The following is a 23564-nucleotide window of genomic DNA, read 5'->3' as shown; positions in this document are numbered from 1 at the left end:
GGAGACCCTGCCCCACCTCCACCTGGACCCAGTGTAGACAGGAGACCCTGCCCCACCTCCACCTGGACCCAGTGTAGACAGGAGGAGACCCTGCCCCACCTCCACCTGGACCCAGTGTAGACAGGAGACCCTGCCCCACCTCCACCTGGACCCAGTGTAGACAGGAGGAGACCCTGCCCCACCTCCACCTGGACCCAGTGTAGACAAACAGATGTCCCTACTCCACGTCCACCTGGACCCAGTGTAGACAGGAGGAGACCCTGCCCCACCTCCACCTGGACCCAGTGTAGACAGGAGACCCTGCCCCACCTCCACCTGGACCCAGTGTAGACAGGAGGAGACCCTGCCCCACCTCCACCTGGACCCAGTGTAGACAGGAGGAGACCCTGTCCCACCTCCACCTGGACCCAGTGTAGACACAGAGGTGTCCATACTCCATGTCCACATGGACCCAGTGTAGACAGGAGGAGACCCTGCCCCACCTCCACCTGGACCCAGTGTAGACAAACAGGTGTCCCTACTCCACGTCCACCTGGACCCAGTGTAGACAGGAGGAGACCCTGTCCCACCTCCACCTGGACCCAGTGTAGACAAAGAGGTGTCCATACTCCATGTCCACATGGACCCAGTGTAGACAGGAGGAGACCCTGCCCCACCTCTACCTGGACCCAGTGTAGACAGGAGGAGACCCTGCCCCACCTCCACCTAGACCCAGTGTAGACAAAGAGGTGTCTCTGCCCCACCTCCACCTGGACCCAGTGTGGACAGGAGGAGACCCTGGCCCACCTCCACCTGGACCCAGTGTAGACAAAGAGGTGTCTCTGCCCCACCTCCACCTGGACCCAGTGTGGACAGGAGGAGACCCTGCCCCACCTCCACCTGGACCCAGTGTAGACAGGAGGAGACCCTGCCCCACCTCCACCTGGACCCAGTGTAGACAGGAGGAGACCCTGCCCCACCTCCACCTGGACCCAGTGTAGACAAACAGATGTCCCTACTCCACGTCCACCTGGACCCAGTGTAGACAGGAGGAGACCCTGCCCCACCTCCACCTGGACCCAGTGTAGACAGGAGACCCTGCCCCACCTCCACCTGGACCCAGTGTAGACAGGAGGAGACCCTGCCCCACCTCCACCTGGACCCAGTGTAGACAGGAGACCCTGCCCCACCTCCACCTGGACCCAGTGTAGACAGGAGGAGACCCTGCCCCACCTCCACCTGGACCCAGTGTAGACAAACAGATGTCCCTACTCCACGTCCACCTGGACCCAGTGTAGACAGGAGGAGACCCTGCCCCACCTCCACCTGGACCCAGTGTAGACAGGAGACCCTGCCCCACCTCCACCTGGACCCAGTGTAGACAGGAGGAGACCCTGCCCCACCTCCACCTGGACCCAGTGTAGACAGGAGGAGACCCTGTCCCACCTCCACCTGGACCCAGTGTAGACAAAGAGGTGTCCATACTCCATGTCCACATGGACCCAGTGTAGACAGGAGGAGACCCTGCCCCACCTCCACCTGGACCCAGTGTAGACAAACAGGTGTCCCTACTCCACGTCCACCTGGACCCAGTGTAGACAGGAGGAGACCCTGCCTCACCTCCACCTGGACCCAGTGTAGACAGGAGGAGACCCTGTCCCACCTCCACCTGGACCCAGTGTAGACAGGAGGAGACCCTGCCCCACCTCCACCTGGACCCAGTGTAGACAGGAGGAGACCCTGCCCCACCTCCACCTGGACCCAGTGTAGACAGGAGGAGACCCTGTCCCACCTCCACCTGGACCCAGTGTAGACAAAGAGGTGTCCATACTCCATGTCCACATGGACCCAGTGTAGACAGGAGGAGACCCTGCCCCACCTCCACCTGGACCCAGTGTAGATGAGAGGAGACTCTGCCCCACCTCCACCTGGACCCAGTGTAGACAGGACCTCTGGGGTTCAGGGGTGTATCCTGCACCCTCATTCCAGAACGATTTAACCCGCCCGGTAACGTCACTGTACGCTGCAACACGACGCACTGCCTGGTACGGTGGAAACAGCCCAGGACCTATCAGAAGCTGTCGTACCTGGACTTTCAGTACCAGCTGGACGTCCACAGAAAGGTCGGTGAGAGATCCCCTGGGCCCGGGCATCAGGAGGGAGGCGCACGGGACACGCCCACAGAGGAGCCTGGGAATCCGGGGGATGTGGCCTGGGGGAAGGATGGGTGGATGGTAAGCGGTGACCCTGGGGTGAATGCACTTCGGGGAGCAGAGGAAGCGGTGAGGAGCCTGTGGCCTGTGAAGCAACCTTGAAGGAAGTTGCAGGAGGATGGACAAGGATGATCCTGTAACCATGGAACCAGGAAGTGGACCCGGAGGTGTGGAGGATGATGCAACAAGCAAGGGAGAGCCAATGCTCCATCTGCAGCTGGACGCAGTGTAGACAGAAGGAGACCCGACCCCACCCCCACCTATACCCAGTGTAGACAGGAGGAGACCCTGCCCCATTCTACCTGGACCCAGTGTAGACAGGAGGAGACCCGACCCCACCCCCACCTACCCCCAGTGTAGACAGCAGGAGACCCTGCCCCACGTCCACCTCCACCCAGTGTAGACAAAAGGAGATCTTGTCCCTCAACCACCTGGACCCAGTGTAGACAGGAAGACAACCTGCCCCACGTCCACCTCCACCCAGTGTAGACAAGAGGAGATCTTGTCCCTCAACCACCTGGACCCAGTGTAGACAGGAAGACAACCTGCCCCACGTCCACCTCCATCCAGTGTAGACAAGAGGAGATCTTGTCCCTCAACCACCTGGACCCAGTGTAGACAAGAAGAGACCTGCCCCACGTCCACCTCCACCCAGTGTAGACAAGAGGAGATCTTGTCCCTCAACCACCTGGACCCAGTGTAGACAGGAAGAGACCTGCCCCACGTCCACCTCCATCCAGTGTAGACAAGAGGAGATCTTGTCCCTCAACCACCTGGATCCAGTGTAGACAGGAAGACAACCTGCCCCACGTCCACCTCCATCCAGTGTAGACAAGAGGAGATCTTGTCCCTCAACCACCTGGACCCAGTGTAGACAAGAAGAGACCTGCCCCACGTCCACCTCCACCCAGTGTAGACAAGAGGAGATCTTGTCCCTCAACCACCTGGACCCAGTGTAGACAGGAAGAGACCTGCCCCACGTCCACCTCCACCCAGTGTAGACAAGAGGAGATCTTGTCCCTCAACCACCTGGACCCAGTGTAGACAGGAAGACAACCTGCCCCACGTCCACCTCCATCCAGTGTAGACAAGAGGAGATCTTGTCCCTCAACCACCTGGACCCAGTGTAGACAAGAAGAGACCTGCCCCACGTCCACCTCCACCCAGTGTAGACAAGAGGAGATCTTGTCCCTCAACCACCTGGACCCAGTGTAGACAGGAAGAGACCTGCCCCACGTCCACCTCCATCCAGTGTACACAAGAGGAGATCTTGTCCCTCAACCACCTGGATCCAGTGTAGACAGGAAGACAACCTGCCCCACGTCCACCTCCATCCAGTGTAGACAAGAGGAGATCTTGTCCCTCAACCACCTGGATCCAGTGTAGACAGGAAGAGACCTGCCCCACGTCCACCTCCATCCAGTGTAGACAAGAGGAGATCTTGTCCCTCAACCACCTGGACCCAGTGTAGACAGGAAGAGACCTGCCCCACGTCCACCTCCATCCAGTGTAGACAAGAGGAGATCTTGTCCCTCAACCACCTGGACCCAGTGTAGACAGGAAGAGACCTGCCCCACGTCCACCTCCATCCAGTGTAGACAAGAGGAGATCTTGTCCCTCAACCACCTGGACCCAGTGTAGACAGGAAGAGACCTGCCCCACGTCCACCTCCACCCAGTGTAGACAAGAGGAGATCTTGTCCCTCAACCACCTGGACCCAGTGTAGACAGGAAGAGGCCTGCCCCACGTCCACCTCCATCCAGTGTAGACAAGAGGAGATCTTGTCCCTCAACCACCTGGACCCAGTGTAGGCAAGGAGAGCCTACTTCATGTCTACCTGGATGCAGTGTAGACAGAACACCCTGCCCCAAGGCCAGTGGGACCTTTGTGGATGGATTACAGGAGGATATCTGGCCAGGAAGAATTCTGTGTTTGCAGCTCCTCATCCTACCTGTCTTGTAGATTTGGGGTTTGTGGAGGGAGACCTGCCTGCCACTCTGCAGGGACTCTTTTTCCATTCGGTGCCCACACCAAGGGAGACACTGTGTGAACCATGTAAAGTGTTTTAGAAATGGGAACAGTGAGCCTTGTATTGTGTTTTGTTTTGTTTCTAGAATACGCAGCCTGGCACTGAAAACCTACCGGTAAGTGAAACCACGGACCCTACGGACGACCCTCCGTGTAACCCTACAATCCCCTACTCACCACCGCTATTGTAACCCTACAGTCCCCTACTCACCACCCCTATTGTAACCCTACAGTCCCCTACTCACCACACCTAGTGTAACCCTACAGTCCCCTACTCACCACCACTATTGTAACCCTACAGTCCCCTACTCACCACCCCTATTGTAACCCTACAGTCCCCTACTCACCACACCTAGTGTAACCCTACAGTCCCCTACTCACCACACCTAGTGTAACCCTACAGTCCCCTACTCCCCACCCCTATTGTAACCCTACAGTCCCCTACTCACCACCCCTATTGTAACCCTACAGTCCCCTACTCACCACACCTAGTGTAGCCCTACAGTCCCCTACTCACCACCCCTACTGTAACCCTACAGTCCCCTACTCACCACCCCTATTGTAACCCTACAGTCCCCTACTCACCACACCTAGTGTAACCCTACAGTCCCCTACTCACCACCCCTATTGTAACCCTACAGTCCCCTACTCACCACACCTAGTGTAACCCTACAGTCCCCTACTGACGACCTCCAGCATAACCCTACAGTCCCCTACTCACCACACCTAGTGTAACCCTACAGTCCCCCACAGACGACCTCCAGCATAACCCTACAGTCCCCTACTCACCACACCTAGTGTAACCCTACAGTCCCCCACAGACGACCTCCAGCATAACCCTACAGTCCCCTACTCACCACACCTAGTGTAACCCTACAGTCCTCTATTCATGACCCCTACAGTCCCCTACTGATGACCTCCAGCGTAACCCTACAGTCCCCTACTCACCACACTTGGTGTAATCCTATAGTCCCCTACTCACGACCCCTGCAGTCCCCTACCTATGACCCCTGGCATAACCCTACAGTCCCCTACTCACCACCCTGGCGGAACCCTACAGTCCCCTACTCACGACCTGTACAGTCCCCTACCTACCACACCTAGCGTAACCGTACAGTCCCCTACCCATGACCTGTGGCGTAACCCTACAGTCCCCTACTCACAACCCCTACAGTCCCCTACTTATGACCCCTGGCGTAACCCTACAGTTTCCTACTCACCACTCTGGCGGAACCGTACAGTCCCCTACTCATGACCCGTACAGTCCCCTACTTACCACACCTAGTGTAACCATACAGTCCCCTACCCATGACCTCTGGCGGAACCCTACAGTCCCCTACTCATGACCCCTAGTGTAACACTGTACAGTCCCCTGCCCATGACCCCCTGGCGTAACCCTACTGTCTCCTACTCATGATCCCTAGCATAACCCTACAGGACCCCCGGCGTAACCCTACGGTCTACCCATGACCTATGTCTGCCTGGACCCAGTGTAGACAGGAGAAGACCCCGCCCCACCTCCACCTAGACCCAGTGTAGACAAGAAGGAGAGCCTGCCCCACGTCTACCTGGATCCAGTGTAGACAGGAGAATACTCTGTCCCACATACGGTTGAACCACTCACAACCCTAGTGTCACCCTACAGTCCCCTATTCACGAACCCAGCGGGACCCTACAGTGTAGGTTTACGGGACTCTTACTGCCAGTGTTACCCAGGGGTGGACAGGATGGGGCGTGACCCTGAACCAGAGGAGAAGATCTCACATGCGTGAGGGCCCTCTCGAAGTTCTTACTGGGCGGGATCCGCTCTTGGCCTCAACCTTCATGTCCCAACGGTTGGAATATTAATGCTCAGCCCGTTCTACTGATTTTCCCATTTTATTCCTCTTTCTTCTGAGTGGGTTAAGAATATATTCCAGTGACTGTCTAAGGAGACTATGTCTCCCTCTAAAATGCTTTTAGACTGAGTTCTGTTGCCGGATATTTACCAAGTCTCCTGGCCACTCTGACCCTCAGTATCCTCCTCTGTCCAACGACTATGCTGGACTTGGGGATCTTAACATCCCTTGCTAAACTATCCGTCTGAAGGTCTGTTAAGTTCCTGAATCATTTATTCATGTGTGTATTTACTTTTGAGACGGAGTCTCGCTCTGTCTCCCAGGCTGGAGTGCAGTGGTGCAATCTTGGCTCACTGCAACCTCCACCTCCCAGGTTCAAGCGATTCTCCTGCCTCAGCTTCCCTAGTAGCTGGGACTACAGGCACCTGCCACCACACCTGGCCAACAATTTTTGCTTCAAAAAATAAAATTTTAGCCGGTCACGGTGGCTCATGCCTGTCATCCCAGCATCTTGGGAGGCTGAGGCGTGCAAATCACTTGAGGTCAGGAGTTCAAGACCAGCCTGGCCAACGTGGAGAAATCCTGTCTCTACTAAAAATATAAAAATTACCCATGCCTGGTGGCAGGCGCCTGTAATCCCAGCTACACGGGAGGCTGAGGCAGGAGAATGGCTTGAACCCAGGAGGTGGAAGCAGGAGAATTGCTTGAACCCAGGAGGCGGAGGTTGTGGTGAGCCCAGATCATGCCAATGCACTCCAGCCTGGGTGACAGAGCGTGAGTCTGTCTAGAATAGAATAGAATAGAATAGAATAGAATAGAATAGAATAGACTGGACTAGAATAGAATAGACTAGACTAGACTAGACTAGACTAGAATAGACTAGAATAGACTAGACTAGAATAGAATAGACTAGACTAGAATAGACTAGAATAGACTAGAATAGAATAGACTAGAATAGACTAGACTAGAATAGAATAGAATAGAATAGACTGGACTGGACTGGACTAGACTAGACTGGACTAGACTAGACTAGACTAGAATAGACTAGACTAGAATAGAATAGAATAGAATAGAATAGAATAGAATAGAATGGATGGACTGGACTGGACTGGACTAGAATAGAATAGAATAGAATAGAATAGAATAGACTAGACTAGACTAGACTAGAATAGACTAGAATAGAATAGACTAGAATAGACTAGAATAGACTAGACTAGAATAGACTAGAATAGACTAGAATAGAATAGAATAGAATAGAATAGACTGGACTGGACTGGACTAGACTAGACTGGACTAGACTAGAATAGAATAGACTAGAATAGACTAGACTAGACTAGAATAGAATAGACTAGAATAGAATAGAATAGAATAGAATAGAATAGAATAGAATGGACTGGACTGGACTGGACTAGACTAGACTAGACTAGACTAGACTAGAATAGACTAGAATAGACTAGACTAGAATAGAATAGAATAGAATAGAATAGAATAGAATAGATTAGACTAGACTAGACTAGAATAGACTAGAAAAATAAAATACCTACATCACCCAAATTTTCCTAAGTTGTCTGCCATCCAAATACTAATGAGGCTTGACTCTGGTTAGCTTCCAAGACTTGATCAGAGCAGGTGCATTCAAAATGGTAGGAAAAAAAAGAAAAAAAGGAGAAAAAAATTTAAAAGATAGAAGAATGAAAAAAGACAACCTTTTCCTCCACGCGAAGACACCGATCTCTAACTTTCTTTCTTCCTCCCAAGATCAATGTTTCTGGTGATCTGGAAAATAGATACAACTTTCCAAGCTCTGAACCCAGAGCGAAACATGCTGTGAAGATCAGAGCTGCAGACGTCCGCATCCTGAACTGGAGTTCCTGGAGTGAAGCCGCTGAATTTGGTAAGCGCTGAGCGGAGGTAAGGGATGTCTGTGCCGTCTGCCAACACCTTGGAGCAGGCACAGAGGTCAGCGGCTCTGCCCTGGGTGCTGAGATTGAGTTAAGAACATCGCTTGGAATAGCGTCAGGCTCTGAGTTTATCGCTGAGGCTAGAAAGAAGGAGGGGATCTCGTGCTTGGTCCCGCAACATCGCTTTGCTGATGTTTTTTCAGGATGGATGAGCTACGCTCCCTTAATAACCAGAGAAGAGCCGGGCATGGTGGCTCATGCCTGTCATCCCAGCACTTTGGGAGGCCGAGGCAGGTGGATCACTGGAGGTCGGGAGTTTGAGACCAGCCTGGCCAACATGGTGAAACCCCGTCTCTACTAAAAATACAAAATTAGCCAGGTGTGGTGGCTCACACATGTAATCCCAGCACTTTGGGAGGCCGAGGAGGGAGAATTACTGGAGGTCAGGAGTTTGAGACCAGCCTGGCCAACATGGTGAAACCCCGTCTCTACTAAAAATACAAAATTAGCCAGGAGTGGTGGCAGGTGCCTGTAGTCCCAGCTACTCGGGAGGCTGAGGCAGGAGAATGGCGTGAACCCAGGAGACGGAGTTTGCAGTGAACCGAGATCGCACCACTGCACTCCAGCCTGGGCGACAGAGCGAGACTCTGTCTCAAAAAAAAAAAAAAAAAAAAAAAAAAAAAAAGAAGGGGCCGGGCGCGGTGGCTCAAGCCTGTAATCCCAGCACTTTGGGAGGCCGAGGCGGGTGGATCACGAGGTCAGGAGATCGAGACCATCCTGGCTAACACGGTGAAACCCCGTCTCTACTAAAAAATACAAAAAACTAGCCGGGCGAGGTGGCGGGCGCCTGTAGTCCCAGCTACTTGGGAGGCTGAGGCAGGAGAATGGCGTAAACCCGGGAGGCGGAGCTTGCAGTGAGCTGAGATCCGGCCACTGCACTCCAGCCTGGGCAACAGAGCGAGACTCCGTCTCCAAAAAAAAAAAAAAAAAAAAAAAAGAAAGAGGTGGTCTCATACTCATACAGGGTCATGCAATATTGCTTTGCTGGTGTTTTTTTTTTTTTCAGGACTAATGAGCTAGGCTCCCTTCAGAGCCAGAGGACAACCCCACTGACAGCCCTCCTAAAGCCCCCCTGCCTCTGCCCCACTGGGAAATAGTCAGTCTTCGTCCACTCAAACCATCACCATTCTGGCTCTCTGGCCATGGGGAAGCTCTCTCCCTCTTTTTTTTTTTTTTTTTTTTTTTTTTGAGACAGAGTAATGGCGTGGTCTCAGCTCACTGCAATCTCCACCTCCCGGGTGCAAGCGATTCTCCTGCCTCAGGCTCCCGAGTAGCTGGGATGACAGGCGCCCACCACCACGCCAGGCTAATTTTGTATTTTTAGTAGAGACGGGGTTTCTCCATGTTGGTCAAGCTGGTCTCGAACTCCCGACTTCAGGTGATCCGCCCGCCTCGGCCTCCCAAAGTGCTGGGATGGCAGGCGTGAGCCACCGCGCCCGGCCAGGGAACCTCTCTTCAAAGCCAGGTCTGGGCTGCCCGGGAGGTACAGGGCTATGCTTTTCTCTGAAGATGATTTTGAGGGCTCCAAATTGCAAAGGGAAGAGGCAGGATATTGAGAAGTACATGGTTTTCACCTCGACAAAGGGGACAGAGCAAAAAATCTGGGGAATGGGCATAATACATCAGATGACACGGACAAAACGGGATACAGGGGTGATCAGAGGTGTGTCTGGTGGGCCGGACTGACTGCACCTGTAAGAAATGTGTGTGTTTGTTTACTTTTTGGTTTTTGAGGTAGAGTCTCACTGTTACCCAGCCCAGAGTACAGTGGCGTGATCTCGGCTCACTGCAGGCTCCACCTCCCGGGTTCCAGCGATTCTCCTGCCTCAGCCTCCCGAGTAGCTGGGATTACAGACGTGCATCACGCTTGGCCAATTTTTGTATTTGTATTTTTATTTGTTTGTTGATTTTGAGATGGAGTTTCGCTCTGTCACCCAGGCTGGAGTGCAATGGCAGGATCTCAGTTCACTGCAGCCTCCATCTCCCGGGTTCAAGCGGTTCTCCTGCCTCAGCCTCCCCAGTAGCTGGGATTGCAAGCGTGTATCTCGCTTGGCTAATTTTCGTATTTTGATTTATTTATTTTGAGACGGAGTTTCTCTCTGTCGCCCAGGCTGGAATGCAATGGCGTGATCTCGGCTCACCGCAACCTCCGCCTCCTGGGTTCAAGCGATTCTCCTGCCTCAGACTCCCGAGTGGATGGGATTACAGGCACCTGCCACCACGCCTGCCTAATTTTGTATTTTTTTTTTTTAGTAGAGACGGGGTTTCACCCTGTTGGCCAGGCTGGTCTTGAACTCCTGGCCTCAGATGATCCGCCCGCCTCGGCCTCCCAAAGTGCTGGGATGACAGGCATGAGCCACGGCACCTGGCCCAATTTTTGTATTTTTATTTTATTTTATTTTATTTATTTTTATTTTTATTTTTATTTTTTTTGAGACGGAGTCTCAAAAAAAGCCTGGCTCTGTCGCCCAGGCTGGAGTGCAGTGGCCGGATCTCAGCTCACTGCAAGCTCCGCCTCCCGGGTTCACGCCATTCTCCTGCCTCAGCCTCCCGAGTAGCTGGGACTACAGGCACCTGCCACCTCGCCCGGCTAGTTTTTTGTATTTTTAGTAGAGACGGGGTTTCACCATGTTAGCCAGGATGGTCTCGATCTCCTGACCTCGTGATCTGCCCGACTTGGCCTCCCAAAGTGCTGGGATGACAGGCGTGAGCCACGGCGCCCAGCCCAATTTTTGTATTTTTAGTAGAGACGGGGTTTCACCGTGTTGACCAGGCTGGTCTCGAACCCCTGACCTCAAGTGATCCGCCCACCTCGGCCTCCCAAAGTGCTGGGATGACAGGCGTGAGCCACCTCGCCTGGCCCGTGGCAGTGAAGTTCTAACAGCTCACCACGAATTTCCCTGTGGGCAAAACATGACGCAGGCTCCTGGCCTTTCATCTCCAAGCCATCTTGTTTAGGAACCATAAAAAAGGTGGAGGCAGCTTTGCTCGACCCAGTTCTCAGCTTCACTGTTCCCTGTGGCTAAATGCATCTGGAGTCACGAAGAAATTTAATTTCCTTTCACACGTCCATCAGCCATTCACCGTGGACGCATACGTGTGTGTCTCTCTAGGCTCCGACGACCGAAACCCCAGCTCTGTGCACATTTACGTGCTCCTGATCCTGGGAACCCTTGTCTGTGTCCTTCTCTTCGGCTTCCTCTTTAAAAGGTAACGTGTGAAACCCCTGGGCATCCCCCAGGCAACCATGCCAGGTCGCGAGAAAAGCGCTTTCTCCAAAGTCGGTCTCTGTCTCTGAGAAAGAGAAACACAGCCTTGGCCGGGCGCGGTGTCTCACGCCTGTCATCCCAGCACTTTGGGAGGCCGAGGCGGGTGGATCACCTGAGGTCGGGAGTTCGAGACCAGCCTGACCAACACGGTGAAACCCCGTCTCTACTAAAAATACAAAAATTAGCCGGGCGTGGTGGCAGGTGCCTGTCATCCCGGCTACTCGGGAGGCTGAGGCAGGAGAATCGCTGGAACCCGGGAGGCGGAGGTTGCGGTGAGCGGAGATCGCGCCACCGCACTGCAGCCTGGGCGACAAGAGTGAAACTCCGTCTCAAAAATAAATAAATAAATAAAGAGAGCGAGTAAGTGAGAGAGAGAGAGAGAGAGAAACACAGCCTGCAAAGATGTCTGGTGATCCCAAGACCCATCCAGTAATATCGAGAACTTGCTTGGGACCACACCTTTTTGCCGGACATGAGAGGGAGGGTCCTTCCTCCCTCTCCCAGCTCCTGGGGGCTCCCTGCATCCCTGGGCTTGTGGCCGCATCACTCCAGTCTCTGCCTCCGTCTCCACGTGGCCTCCTCCTCTGGGTCTGTGTCTCCTCTTCTGTCTGTTAGAAGGACACCTGTCACTGGATTCAGGAACCACAGAGATACACACAAAGAATCACCAAATGATGAAAATCTTAAGGAACTAGGCCGGCCGCGGTGGCTCACGCCTGTCATCGCAGCACTTTCGGAGGCTGAGGCAGGCGGATCACCTGAGGTCAGGAGTTCGAGACCAGCCTGACCAACATGGGGAAACCCCGTTTCTACTAAAAATACAAAATTAGCCAGGCGTGGTGGCAGGTGCCTGTCATCCCAGCTACTCAGGAGGCTGAAGTAGGAGAATCGCTTGAGCCCGGGAGGTGGAGGTTGCAGTGAGCTGAGATCACACCACCGCACTCTGGCCTGGGCAACAGAGCAAGACTCCATCTCAAAAATAAAAAAGAAATCACCAAATGACAAACATGTTAAGGAACTAGGCCAGGCGTGGTGTCTCACGCCTGTCATCCCAGCACTTTGGGAGGCTGAGATGGGAGGATCACCTGAGGTCAGGAGTTCGAGACCAGCCTGACCAACATGGTGAAACCCCGTCTCCACTAAAAATACAAAATTAGTTGTGCGTGGTGGCACATTCCTGTAATCCCAGCTACTCAGGAGGCTGAAGTAGGAGAATCGCTTGAACCCGGGAGGCGGAGCTTGCAGTGAGCTGAGATCGCACCACCGCACTCCAGCCTGGGCGACAGAGCGAGACTCCGTCTCAAAACAAAGAAACACAAAGTAACCCACCTTCAACCCAGGAACCATGCTCTTCAAGGCTGGTGGGATCAAGGCAGGCGTTTCCCCTCTGGAGCTCAGCCCTTCAACACCAGGGACCTCAGAGTCCGTGAAGCTGCCCACAGCTGACTACCTGTTCCATTCCCATCCCTGTGCCCGAGGGGCTGGGGAAGATTCTAGAAAGATTCCCTATGAGCATCACTGTGTATTCTTTTTTTTTTTTTTTTTTTTTTTTTTTTGAGACGGAGTCTTGCTCTGTCGCCCGGGCTGGAGTGCAGTGGCCGGATCTCAGCTCACTGCAAGCTCCGCCTCCCGGGTTCACGCCATTCTCCTGCCTCAGCCTCCGGAGTAGCTGGGACTACAGGCGCCCGCCACCGCGCCCGGCTAGTTTTTTTTTTTTTTGTATTTTTAGTAGAGACGGGGTTTCACTGTGTTAGCCAGGATGGTCTCGATCTCCTGACCTCGTGATCCGCCCGTCTCGGCCTCCCAAAGTGCTGGGATTACAGGCTTGAGCCACCGCGCCCGGCCAACACTGTGTATTCTTGTAGGATCTCCTGTTTCCTCAGTTCCGTTTGTTTGTTTGTTTGTTTGTTTGTTTGTTTGAGGCAGAGTCTTGCTCTGTCGCCCAGGCTGGAGTGCAGTGACGTGATCTCGGCTCACTGCAACCTCCACCTCCCGGGTTCAAGCGATTCTCCTGCCTCAGCCTCCCGAGTAGCTGGGATGACAGGTGTGCGCCACGATACTCAGCTAATTTTTGTATTTGGAATAGAGATGGGGTTTCACCAGGTTGGCCAGGCTGGTCTCGAACTCCGGACATCAAGTGATCCGCCCGCCTCGGCCTCCCGAAGTGCTGGGATCACAGGCGTGAGCCACCGCTTTCTCTTCTTTTCTTTTCTTTTCTTTTCTTTGTTTTTCTCTCTCTTTCTTTTCTTTCCTTCTTCCCTTCTTTCCTTCCTTCCTTCCTTCCTTCTCTCTCTCTTTCTCTTTCTTTCTTTCTTTCTTTCTTTCTTTCTTTCTTTCTTTTCTTTCTTTCTTTCTTCTTTCTTTCTTTCTTCTTTTCTTTTCTTTTCTTTTCTTTCTTTTTCTTGAGATGGAGTATCGCTCTGTCACCAGGCTGGAGGGCAGTGGTACAACCTTGGCTCACTGCAACCTCCACCTCCCAGGTTCAAGCGATTCTCCTGCCTCAGCCTCCTGAGTAGCTGGGACCACAGGTATGCACCACAATACTCGGCTAATTTTTGTATTTTTAGTAGAGATGGGGTTTCACCAGGTTGGCCTGACTGGTCTCGAACTCTGGACCTCAAGTGATCCACCCGCCTCAGCCTCCCAAAGTGCTGGGATTACAGGCTGAGCCACCGCGCCCAGCCTGGTTCCTTAAGATTGTTAAGATTGTTGTCATTTGGTGATTCTTTTTTTTTTTTTTTTTTTTTTTTTTTTTGAGACGGAGTCTTGCTCTGTCGCCCAGGCTGGAGTGCAGTGGTGCAATCTCGGCTCACTGCAACCTCCACCTCCCGGGTTCAAGCAATTCTCCTGCCTCAGCCTCCTGAGTAGCTGGGGTTTGCAGGTGTGCACCACCATGCCCGGCTAATTTTTCTATTTTTAGTAGAAACGGGGTTTCACCATTTGGCCAGGATGGTCTCAAACGCTTGACCTCAAGTGATCCACCTGCCTCAGCCTCCCAAAGTGCTGGGATTATAGGCGTGAGCCACCACACCTGGCCTAGTTCCTTAAGATTTTCATCATTTGGTGATTCTTTCTTTTTTTAATTTTTTTTCTTGAGACGGAGTCTCACTCTGTTGCCCAGGCTGGAGTGCAGTGGTGTGATCTCGGCTCACTGCAGCCTCCGCCTCCCGGGTTCACGCCATTCTCCTGCCTCAGCCTCCTGAGTAGGTGGGATTACAGGTGTGCAGCATGATAACCAGCTAATTTTTGTATTTTTAGTAGAGACGGGATTTCAGCATGTTGGTCAGGCTGGTCTCGAACTCTTGACCTCAAGTGATCCACCCGCCTCAGCCCCCCAAAGTGCTGGGATGACAGGCGTGAGCCGCCGCGCCTGGCCTAGTTCCTTAAGATTTTCATCATCTGGTGATTCTTAGTGAAGTTGTTCTGCGTAGTTGAGCGCAGATGCCCCGCGCGCAGCATCCCTCGGCACACGGCGTCGATGCAAGGAACTCTGGTACCCTGGCGTTCTCTCCACACTTTCTCTCTGTGTCTCAGGTTCTTTAGGATACAGAGACTGTTCCCGCCAGTCCCACAGATCAAAGACAAACTGAATGATAACCATGAAGTGGAAGACGAGGTAGGTAGAGGGTGGGCGGAACGGTGACCTGGGAGGGAAAGCGGGGAACGGGGAGTGTGGGACACGGCCTCTGAGTGTCGACTGTCTTGCTTCTCCACCAGCTTCGCCACGGGTGTGCTTGGAATCTGTATCCCGCTCCTGGGACTTCTCCCAGGTTGAGATCAGGGTCTCTCCCGGGTTGGAGTCAGGGTCCTCTCTGTGAGCTCCATCAGGAGAAATTGAGTCAGGCTGGTGGTCAAAACAAGGAAGAGAAGATGGTAGTGATGAGCCGGGCGCAGTGGCTCAGGCCTGTCATCCCAGCACTTGGGGAGGTTGAGGCAGGTGGATCACGTGAGGCCAGAAGTTGGAGACCAGCCTGGCCAACAAGGTGAAACCGTGTCTCTGCTAAAAATACAAAAAGTAGCCGGGCACGGTGGTGCACGCCTGTAATCCCAGCTACTCGGGAGACTGAGGCAGGAGAATGACTCGAACCCAGGAGGCAGAGGTTGCAGTGAGCCGAGATCGCACCACCGCACTCCAGCCTGGGTGACAGAGTGAGACTCCGTCTCAAAAGAAAAAAGAAGGTAGAGAGGAGAGGCAGAAATAAAGAGACAAGAGAGGCAGAGAAAGAGGGAGGGAGACGGAGGAGAGAGCGAGGAACAAAGAAGGGAATGAGAAGGAGACACAAAAGAGAGGGAAGTCCGGGCAGACAGACTGACAGAGAAACAAAGGCAGACACACAGAGAGAGAAACAGAGAGGGAGGGAGAAAAGGGAGAAGGAAAGAGAGAGAGAGACAGAGAGGAACACAGGGATATACGAAGAGAAAAAGACCATCAGAGACACAGAGAGGGAGAAACAAAGACAGACAAACATAAAGAACAGGCAGGGGCCAGGCACGGTGGCTCGCACCTGTCATCCCAGCACTCTGGGAGGCCGAGGCGGGAGGATCACTTGAGGTCGGGAGTTCGAGACCAGCCTGGCCAACATGGAGAAACCTCGTCTCTACTAAAATTACAAAAACTAGCCGGGTGTGGTGGCGCACGCCTGTCATCCCAGCTACTCGGGAGGCTGAGGCAGGAGAATCACTTGAACCCGGGAGGCGGAGCTTGCAGTGAGCCGAGATCACGCCATTACGCTCCAACCTGGGCGACAAGAGCGAAAGTTTATATCAAGAAACAAACAAACAAACAAAAACAAACAAACAAAAAAAACATCACCAACCCCAGCAGGGAGAGGAGAGAGACAAAGACAGAGAGACAGAGAGACAGAGAGAGACGGAGACGGACAGATAGAGACAGGGACAAAGAGAAAAAGAAACAGAGAGAGAGAGACATAGGTGGACTCGGAGAGCGGAGAGAGAGCGAGAGACACACACAAAGAGAGACCACGGGATGGGAGTGGAAGAGAGAGACGTAGGGAGGAAAGAGACAGAGAGGGAGACAGAGAAAAGAGACACAGAGACCGACAGAGACGGGGAAGACAGAGAAATGATACCCGGTCTCAGCGACAGCCCGGAGAGGGTGAACAAGGGCAAGGAACTGCGTGATGCGCACCCCGAAACCCCATGAACGGTCCCTCTCCCACCCGCCTCTCTCTGCCTCAGGGACTGCGTCTCATGTTGCGGTAAAAGCCGGCAGGCTGGAAAGTCAGGCCAGAGCTGATGCTGCATTCCAGGGGCAGAACCTTCCGGCATTCTCAGAGTAGGAGATGTCATTTTAAAAAAGGAAATAAAACTCTTGTCCAGGGAACCCCAGCTTTGATCCTTTAGACCTTGGACGAGTTAGATGAGGCCCACCCTGCTCGTTTAGACCTTCGACTGATTAGATGAGGCCCACCTATATACCTTCGACTGATTAGATGAGGCCCACTTATATATCTCAACTGATTAGATGAGGCCCGCCCTTCCCCCAATATACCTTCAACTGATTAGATGAGGCCCACCTATATACCTTCGCCTGATTAGATGAGGCCCACCTATATACCTTCGCCTGATTAGATGAGGCCCACCTATATACCTTCGACTGATTAGATGAGGCCCACCTATATACCTTCGCCTGATTAGATGAGGCCCACCTATATACCTTCGACTGATTAGATGAGGCCCACCTATATACCTTCGACTGATTAGATGAGACCCACCTATATACCTTCGCCTGATTAGATGAGGCCCACCTATATACCTTCGACTGATTAGATGAGGCCCACCTATATACCTTCGACTGATTAGATGAGACCCACCTATATACCTTCGCCTGATTAGATGAGGCCCACCTATATACCTTCGACTGATTAGATGAGGCCCGCCTATATACCTTCGACTGATTAGATGAGGCCCACTTATATACCTTCGACTGATTAGATGAGGCCCACTTATATACCTTCGACTGATTAGATGAGGCCCGCCCTTCCCCCAATATACCTTCAGCTGATTAGATGAGGCCCACCCTTCCGTTTTAGGCCTTTGACTGATTAGATGAGGTCCACCCTTCCCCTTTAGACCTTCAACTGATTAGATGATGCCTACCCTTCTCCTTTAGACCTTCAGCTTATTAATTAGATGAGGCCCACCCTTCCTCTTTAGACTTTCGACTGAGTAGATGAGGCCCACCCTTCCCCCTTTAGACCTTCAACTGATTAGATGAGGCCCACCCTTCCATTTTTAGACCTTCAACTGATTAGATGCCGCCCACCCTTCCCTTTTTTAGGCCTTCGACTGATTAGATGAGGTCCGCCCTTCCCCTTTTAGACCTTCAACTGATGAGATGAGGCCCACCTGTCCCCTTTAGACCTTCAACTGATTAGATGATGCCTACCCTTCTCCTTTAGACCTTCAGCTTATTAATTAGATGAGGCCCACCCTTCCTCTTTAGACTTTCGACTGAGTAGATGAGGCCCACCCTTCCCCCTTTAGGCCTTCAACTGATTAGATGAGGCCCACCCTTCCCCCCTTAGCCCTTCGGCTGATTACACAAGACCCACCCTTCCCCCTTTAGACCTTCAACTGATTAAATGAGGCCCACTCTTCCCCTTAAAACCTTCAACTGATTAGATGAGGCCCACCCTCCCCTTTAGACCTTTGATGAGGCCCACCCTTCTCTCTTTAGACCTTTGACTGGTTAGACCATGCCCCCCTTCCCCTTTAGGCCTTCAACTGATTAGATGAGGCCCACCCTTCCCTTTTAGACCTTCAACTGATTAGATGAGGCCCACCCTTCCCCTTTAGACCTTTGATTAGATGAGGCCCACCCTTCTCTCTTTAGACCTTTGACTGATTAGACCATGCCCCCTCTTTGCCTTTAGGCCTTCAACTGATTAGATGAGGCCCACCTGTCCCCCTTTAGACCTTCGACTGATTACATGAGACCCACCCTTCCCCCTTTTAGCCCTTCATCTGATTACATGAGGCCCACCCTTCCCCCTTTAAACCTTCAACTGACTAGATGAGGCCCACCCTTCCCCCTTTAGACCTTCAGCTGATTACACGAGACCCACCCTTCCCCCTTTAGACATTCAACTGATTAGATGAGGCCCACCCTTCCCCTTTAGACCTTTGATTAGATGAGGCCCACCCTTCTCTCTATAGACCTTTGACTGATTAGACCATGCCCACCCTTCCCCTTTAGGCCTTCAACTGATTAGATGAGACCCGCCCTTCCCTTTTTAGACCTTCAACTGATTAGATGAGGCCCACCTGTCCTTTAGACCTTCAATTGATTAGATGAGGCCCACCCTTCCCCTTTAGACCCTCGACTGATTAGATGAGGCCTACCCTTCTCGTTTAGACCTTCAGCTTATTAATTAGATGAGGCCCGCCCTTCTCCTTTAGACTTTTGACTTATTAGATGAGGCCCACCCTTCACCCTTTAAACCTTCAACTGATTAGAAGAAGCCCACTCTTCCCCCTTTAGACCTTCAACTGATTAAATGAGGCCCACCCCTCCCGTTTAGACCTTCAACTGATTAATTGAGGCCCACCCTGCCCCTTTAGACCTTCAACTGATTAGACCATGCCCACCCTTCCCCTTTAGACCTTTCACTAATTAGATGAGGCCCACCCTTCTCCTTTAGACCTTCAGCTTATTAATTAGATAAGGCCCACCCTTCCCCCTTTAGACCTTCGACTGATTAGATGAGGCCCACCCACATTCTCTAGTCCAATCTTTTTTCCTGGGAATCAGCTGACTGTGAACTTCACATCTACAAAGCACCTTCGTCGCAGACCCTGAGTCAGGGTTTGATTCAATAACTGGGGACTGTAGCCTAGTCCCCGAGTCACAGGGACATGTCATTGGTGCCGGGTATCCGAGACAGAGACCAAGAGATGAAAGAGAAACAGGGAGACTGAACCCAACAGAGGCAGACACACAGGAAGACGGAAATAGAGAGAGACTCAGAGATGGGGGTGGAAGATGGTGAGAGGGGGAGGAAAGAGAGACAGAGAGGGAGACAGAGAAAAGAGGCAAAGAGACAGACTCAACAGCAAGACTCCAGGAAGGGTGACTAAGGGTGAGGGACCTGTGTGACCCACATCCGAAGAGCCCAGGGGCGTCCCTCTCCCACCCACCTCTCTCCACCTCAGGGGCTGTGTCTTCCTCCCATGGGGAACTCCAGATCAAGCCCAGGGCTGCCCCCAGCGCCCTCTTTCCTGCCATATGGGTAACACCCTTCCAGTTGCCACTTGCACACCCCCGTCCTAGACCCAGCCATCTGCCATTCCGTTACCTTCCACCCCCACGCCAGCCTCCTCCCCAGCCCCCACTTTCCACTGACCCCCCAGGGGTCCCCCACATCGAGGTGCCAGGATAACAGCTTCAGGCTTCAACCTTCCCTTCTCCGAGCTCCATCGGCCCCAGAGCCTTAGCACCTGCTGCACCCTGCCCAGGTCTCACGCTCACAAGCTCTTCCGAAGGCCACCCTGTTCATTGTCAACTATGAGGCTGCACGGGTGGGTCTCAGATCTTTATCCCAGGAAAAACCCCTGGCCGGGCACAGTGGCTCACGCCTGTCATCCCAGCACTTTGGGAGGCCGAGGCGAGTGGATCACCACGAGGTCGGGAGTTCGAGACCAGCCTGGCCAACATGATGAAAGCCCATCTGTACTAAAAATACAAAAATTAGCCGGGCATGGCGGTGCACGCCTATAATCCTCAGGAGGCTGAGGCAGGAGAATGGCTTGAACTCGGGAGGCGGAGGTTGCAGTGAGCTGAGGTCGTGCCACTGCACTCCAGCCTGGGCGTCAGAGCGAGACTCCGTCTCGAGGGGGGAAGATAAAAATAAACACTGCCTTCCGAGTCCCAGGCTCAGCTGTGAAGATCTGACAGCCTGAATCCTCCTTCTTTTTCTCAGATTATCTGGGAGGAATTCATGCCAGAGGAAGGTAAAGGTTACCGCGAAGAGGTGTTGACCGTGAAGGAAATTACCTGAGGCCTGGAGGGTGTAGGAATGGCGTGGACATCTCCGCCTCCGAGACACTGGGGAACTGTTTTCTTGTTGATGATGCCGTGAGCCTTTATATCATTTTCTACGTTTTTATTTAAAGACATGATGTTTGGGTCCAGGCACGGTAGCTCACACCTGTCATCCCGGCACTTTGGGAGGCCGAGGCGGGTGGATCACCTGAGGCCAGGAGTTCCAGACCAGCCTGGCCAACATGGTGAAACCCCGTCTCAACTAAAAATGCAGAAATTTACCCAGCCGTGGTGGCGTACACCTGTCATCCCACCGACGTGGGAGGCTGAGGCAGGAGAATCCCTTAAACCTGGGAGGCGGAGGTTGCAGTGAGCCGAGATCACGCCATTGCACACCAACCTGGGTGACAGAGCAAGATTGCATCTCAAAAAAATAATAATAATAAATAATAAAAACGTGATCTTTGGCTGGGCGCCGTGGCTCATGCCTGTATTTGTAACACTTTGGGAGGCCAAAGTAGGAGGATTTCTTGAGACAGGAGTTTAAGACCTGGGCAACAGAGCGAGACCCCATCTCTACAAAAAAAATGCAAAAGTTAGCTGGGCATGGTGGCTTGTGCCTGTAGTCCCAGCTATCTGGGAGGCTGAGGTGGGGGGATCACTAGAGTTCAAGGTAACATTAAGCTGTGATTGTACCACTGCACTCCAGCCTGGTGACAAAGTAAGACCCCATCTCTCTTTCTCAAAAAAAGTGATATTTAGCAAAGATGCTTAGACTCTAAGAAGCTTGTGCATCTCCTTCCAACCCAATCACTGAGGCACTGTCTAGCCTCCTCCTTAAATCACTGACTGGGAGAGCTGAGATTGCACCATTGCACTCCAGCCCGGGCCACAAGAGCGAAACTCCATCTCATTAAAAAAAAAAAAAAAAAAATTCATGGTCGGGCGCAGCAGCTCACGCCTGAAATCCCAGCACTTTGGGAGGCCGAGGCGGGCAGATCATGAGGTCAGGAGATCGAGACCATCCTGGCTAACACGGTGAAACCCCGACTAAAAATACAAAAAATTAGCCGGGCGAGGTGGCGGCGCCTGTAGTCCCAGCTACTGGGGAGGCTGAGGCAGGAGAATGGCGTGAACCCAGGAGGTGGAGCTTGCAGTGAGCGGAGATCCGGCCACTGCACTCCAGCCCGGGCAACAGAGTGAGACTCCGTCTCAAAAAAAAAAAAAAAAATCATTTATTATTGTACAGCAAGCACTTGAGGTGAGAGATATGAGAACCTGGGCCTCTCTGGTCTAAAAATCCAGTTTTCAGTAGGCCTGGTCCCTTCGGGAGGACAAAGGGATGATATAGTTGGTCCGTTGTCAATCTCAGGTTGAAATTTGGTTCTCCGGGTTGGAGGTGGCACCTGGCAGGGGATGTTTAAATCATGGAGGGCGGACTCTTTATTTAAAAATGGCTTGGTGCCTTTCTTGTAGTCATGAGTGACTTCTTTTTCTGTTTGTTCCTTTTTTTTTTTTTTTTTTTTTTTTTTTTTTTTTGAGACGGAGTCTCGCTCTGTCCCCCAGGCTGGAGTGCAGTGGCCGGATCTCAGCTCACTGCAAGCTCCGCCTCCCGGGTTTACGCCATTCTCCTGCCTCAGCCTCCCAAGTAGCTGGGACTACAGGCGCCCGCCACCTCGCCCGGCTGGTTTTTTGTATTTTTTAGTAGAGACGGGGTTTCACCGTGTTAGCCAGGATGGTCTCGATCTCCTGACCTCGTGATCCACCCGTCTCGGCCTCCCAAAGTGCTGAGATTACAGGCTTGAGCCACCGCGCCCGGCCTTTCTGTTTGTTCCTAAAAGAGCTGGTTATGAAACAGAGGCTGCTGGCTGGGTGCGGTGGCTCACGCCTATGATCCCAGCACTTTGGGAGGCTGAGGCGGGCGGATCGCCTGAGCTCAGGAGTTCGAGACCAGCCTGGGCAACACAGTGAAACCCCGTCTGTATTAAAATACAAAAAATTAGCCGGGCCTGCCGGCATGCACCTGTAATCCCAGCTACTCGGGAGGCTGAGGCAGGAGAATCGCTTGAACCTGGGAGGCAGAGGTTGCAATGAGCCAAGATCGCGCCACTGCGCTCCAGCCTGGGCGACAGAGTGAGACTCTGTCTCCAAAAGAAAAAAAAAAAGTAGAAAGAGAAAGAGGCTGGTACCTCCTTCCCCGCCTCTTGCCACCTCTCCCATCATGTAACGCCAGCTCCCCTTGCTCTCCCCCCAGGAGTGGAAGTTGCTGAGATTCTCACCAGCAGCAGACACTGAAACCATGATTCCTGTACACTCTGCAGAATTATGAGCCAAATAAACCTTATTTGTTGTTTTTTTTTTTTGAGGTGGAGTCTCACTTTGTTGCCAGGCTAGAGTGCAGTGGTGCAATCTCAGCTCACTGCAACTTCCACCTCCCCGGTTCAAGCAGTTCCCCTGCCTCAGCCTCCCAAGTAGCTGGGATTACAGGCGTCTGCCACCACGCCCACAGAATTAGGACATGGACATCTTTGGGGCCATTATTCTGTCTCCCACATGGGATTAGGATGTGGACGTCTTTGGGGCCATTATTCTGTCTCCCTATGGGGTTAGGATGTGGATATCTTTGGGGCCATTATTCTGTCTCCCTCGTGGGAAATAGGACATGGACATCTTTGGGGCCATTATTATGTCTCCCACATGGGGATTAGGACGTGGACATCTTTGGGGCCATTATTCTGTCTCCCTCGTGGGAATTAGGATGTGGACATGTTTAGGGCCATTATCCTGTCTCCCACATGGGATTAGGATGTGGACATCTTTGGGGCCATTATCCTGTCTCCCACATGGGATTAGGACATGGACATCTTTGGGGCCATTATCCTGTCTCCCACATGGGATTAGGATGTGGACATCTTTGGGGCCATTATTCTGTCTCCCTATGGGGTTAGGATGTGGATATCTTTGGGGCCATTATTCTGTCTCCCACATGGGATTAGGACATGGACATCTTTGGGGCCATTATTCTGTCTCCCACATGGGGATTAGGACGTGGACATGTTTAGGGCCATTATCCTGTCTCCCACATGGGATTAGGATGTGGACATCTTTGGGGCCATTATTCTGTCTCCCACATGGGGATTAGGACGTGGACATCTTTGCAGCACATTATTTTGTCTCCCACTATCAGTGAGGGATTCATCACCACAGATGCTTAAACGTCAACTGAGATGGTGGCTGACGATGAGATGGCAGCTCTCTCCTTCGTCATGGGC

At 52.6% G+C, this 23564-nt stretch overlaps 1 protein-coding gene across 2 annotated transcripts in view; it reads left to right on the top strand.

The window, feature by feature from the left end:
- The window catches only part of LOC126946850 (granulocyte-macrophage colony-stimulating factor receptor subunit alpha), a 58502-nt gene extending 35866 nt beyond the window's left edge, over positions 1 to 22636 (top strand). The window contains exons 8-14 of one of the 2 annotated variants that reach the window (XR_007722780.1): positions 1969 to 2102; positions 4307 to 4336; positions 7817 to 7952; positions 11133 to 11229; positions 14823 to 14904; positions 20231 to 20385; positions 22547 to 22636. Coding sequence is in view for 1 of the 2 variants with exons in the window: in XM_050777541.1 (XP_050633498.1) it covers positions 1969 to 2102; positions 4307 to 4336; positions 7817 to 7952; positions 11133 to 11229; positions 14823 to 14904; positions 20231 to 20308 (557 nt within the window). In the remaining variant the exon portion in view is untranslated. Of the gene's footprint in view, positions 1 to 1968; positions 2103 to 4306; positions 4337 to 7816; positions 7953 to 11132; positions 11230 to 14822; positions 14905 to 20230; positions 20754 to 22546 lie in introns of those variants that run through there. The other variant, XM_050777541.1, reaches the window with a different exon arrangement.
- The last annotated feature ends 928 nt before the right edge of the window (positions 22637 to 23564 follow it).

The sequence above is a fragment of the Macaca thibetana genome, chromosome X (assembly GCF_024542745.1).
Source record: "Macaca thibetana thibetana isolate TM-01 chromosome X, ASM2454274v1, whole genome shotgun sequence".
NCBI classification, from domain to species: Eukaryota; Metazoa; Chordata; class Mammalia; order Primates; family Cercopithecidae; genus Macaca; species Macaca thibetana.
Note: the sequence above shows the minus strand (reverse complement) of the source record. Positions and strands in the feature narration are given on the sequence as shown.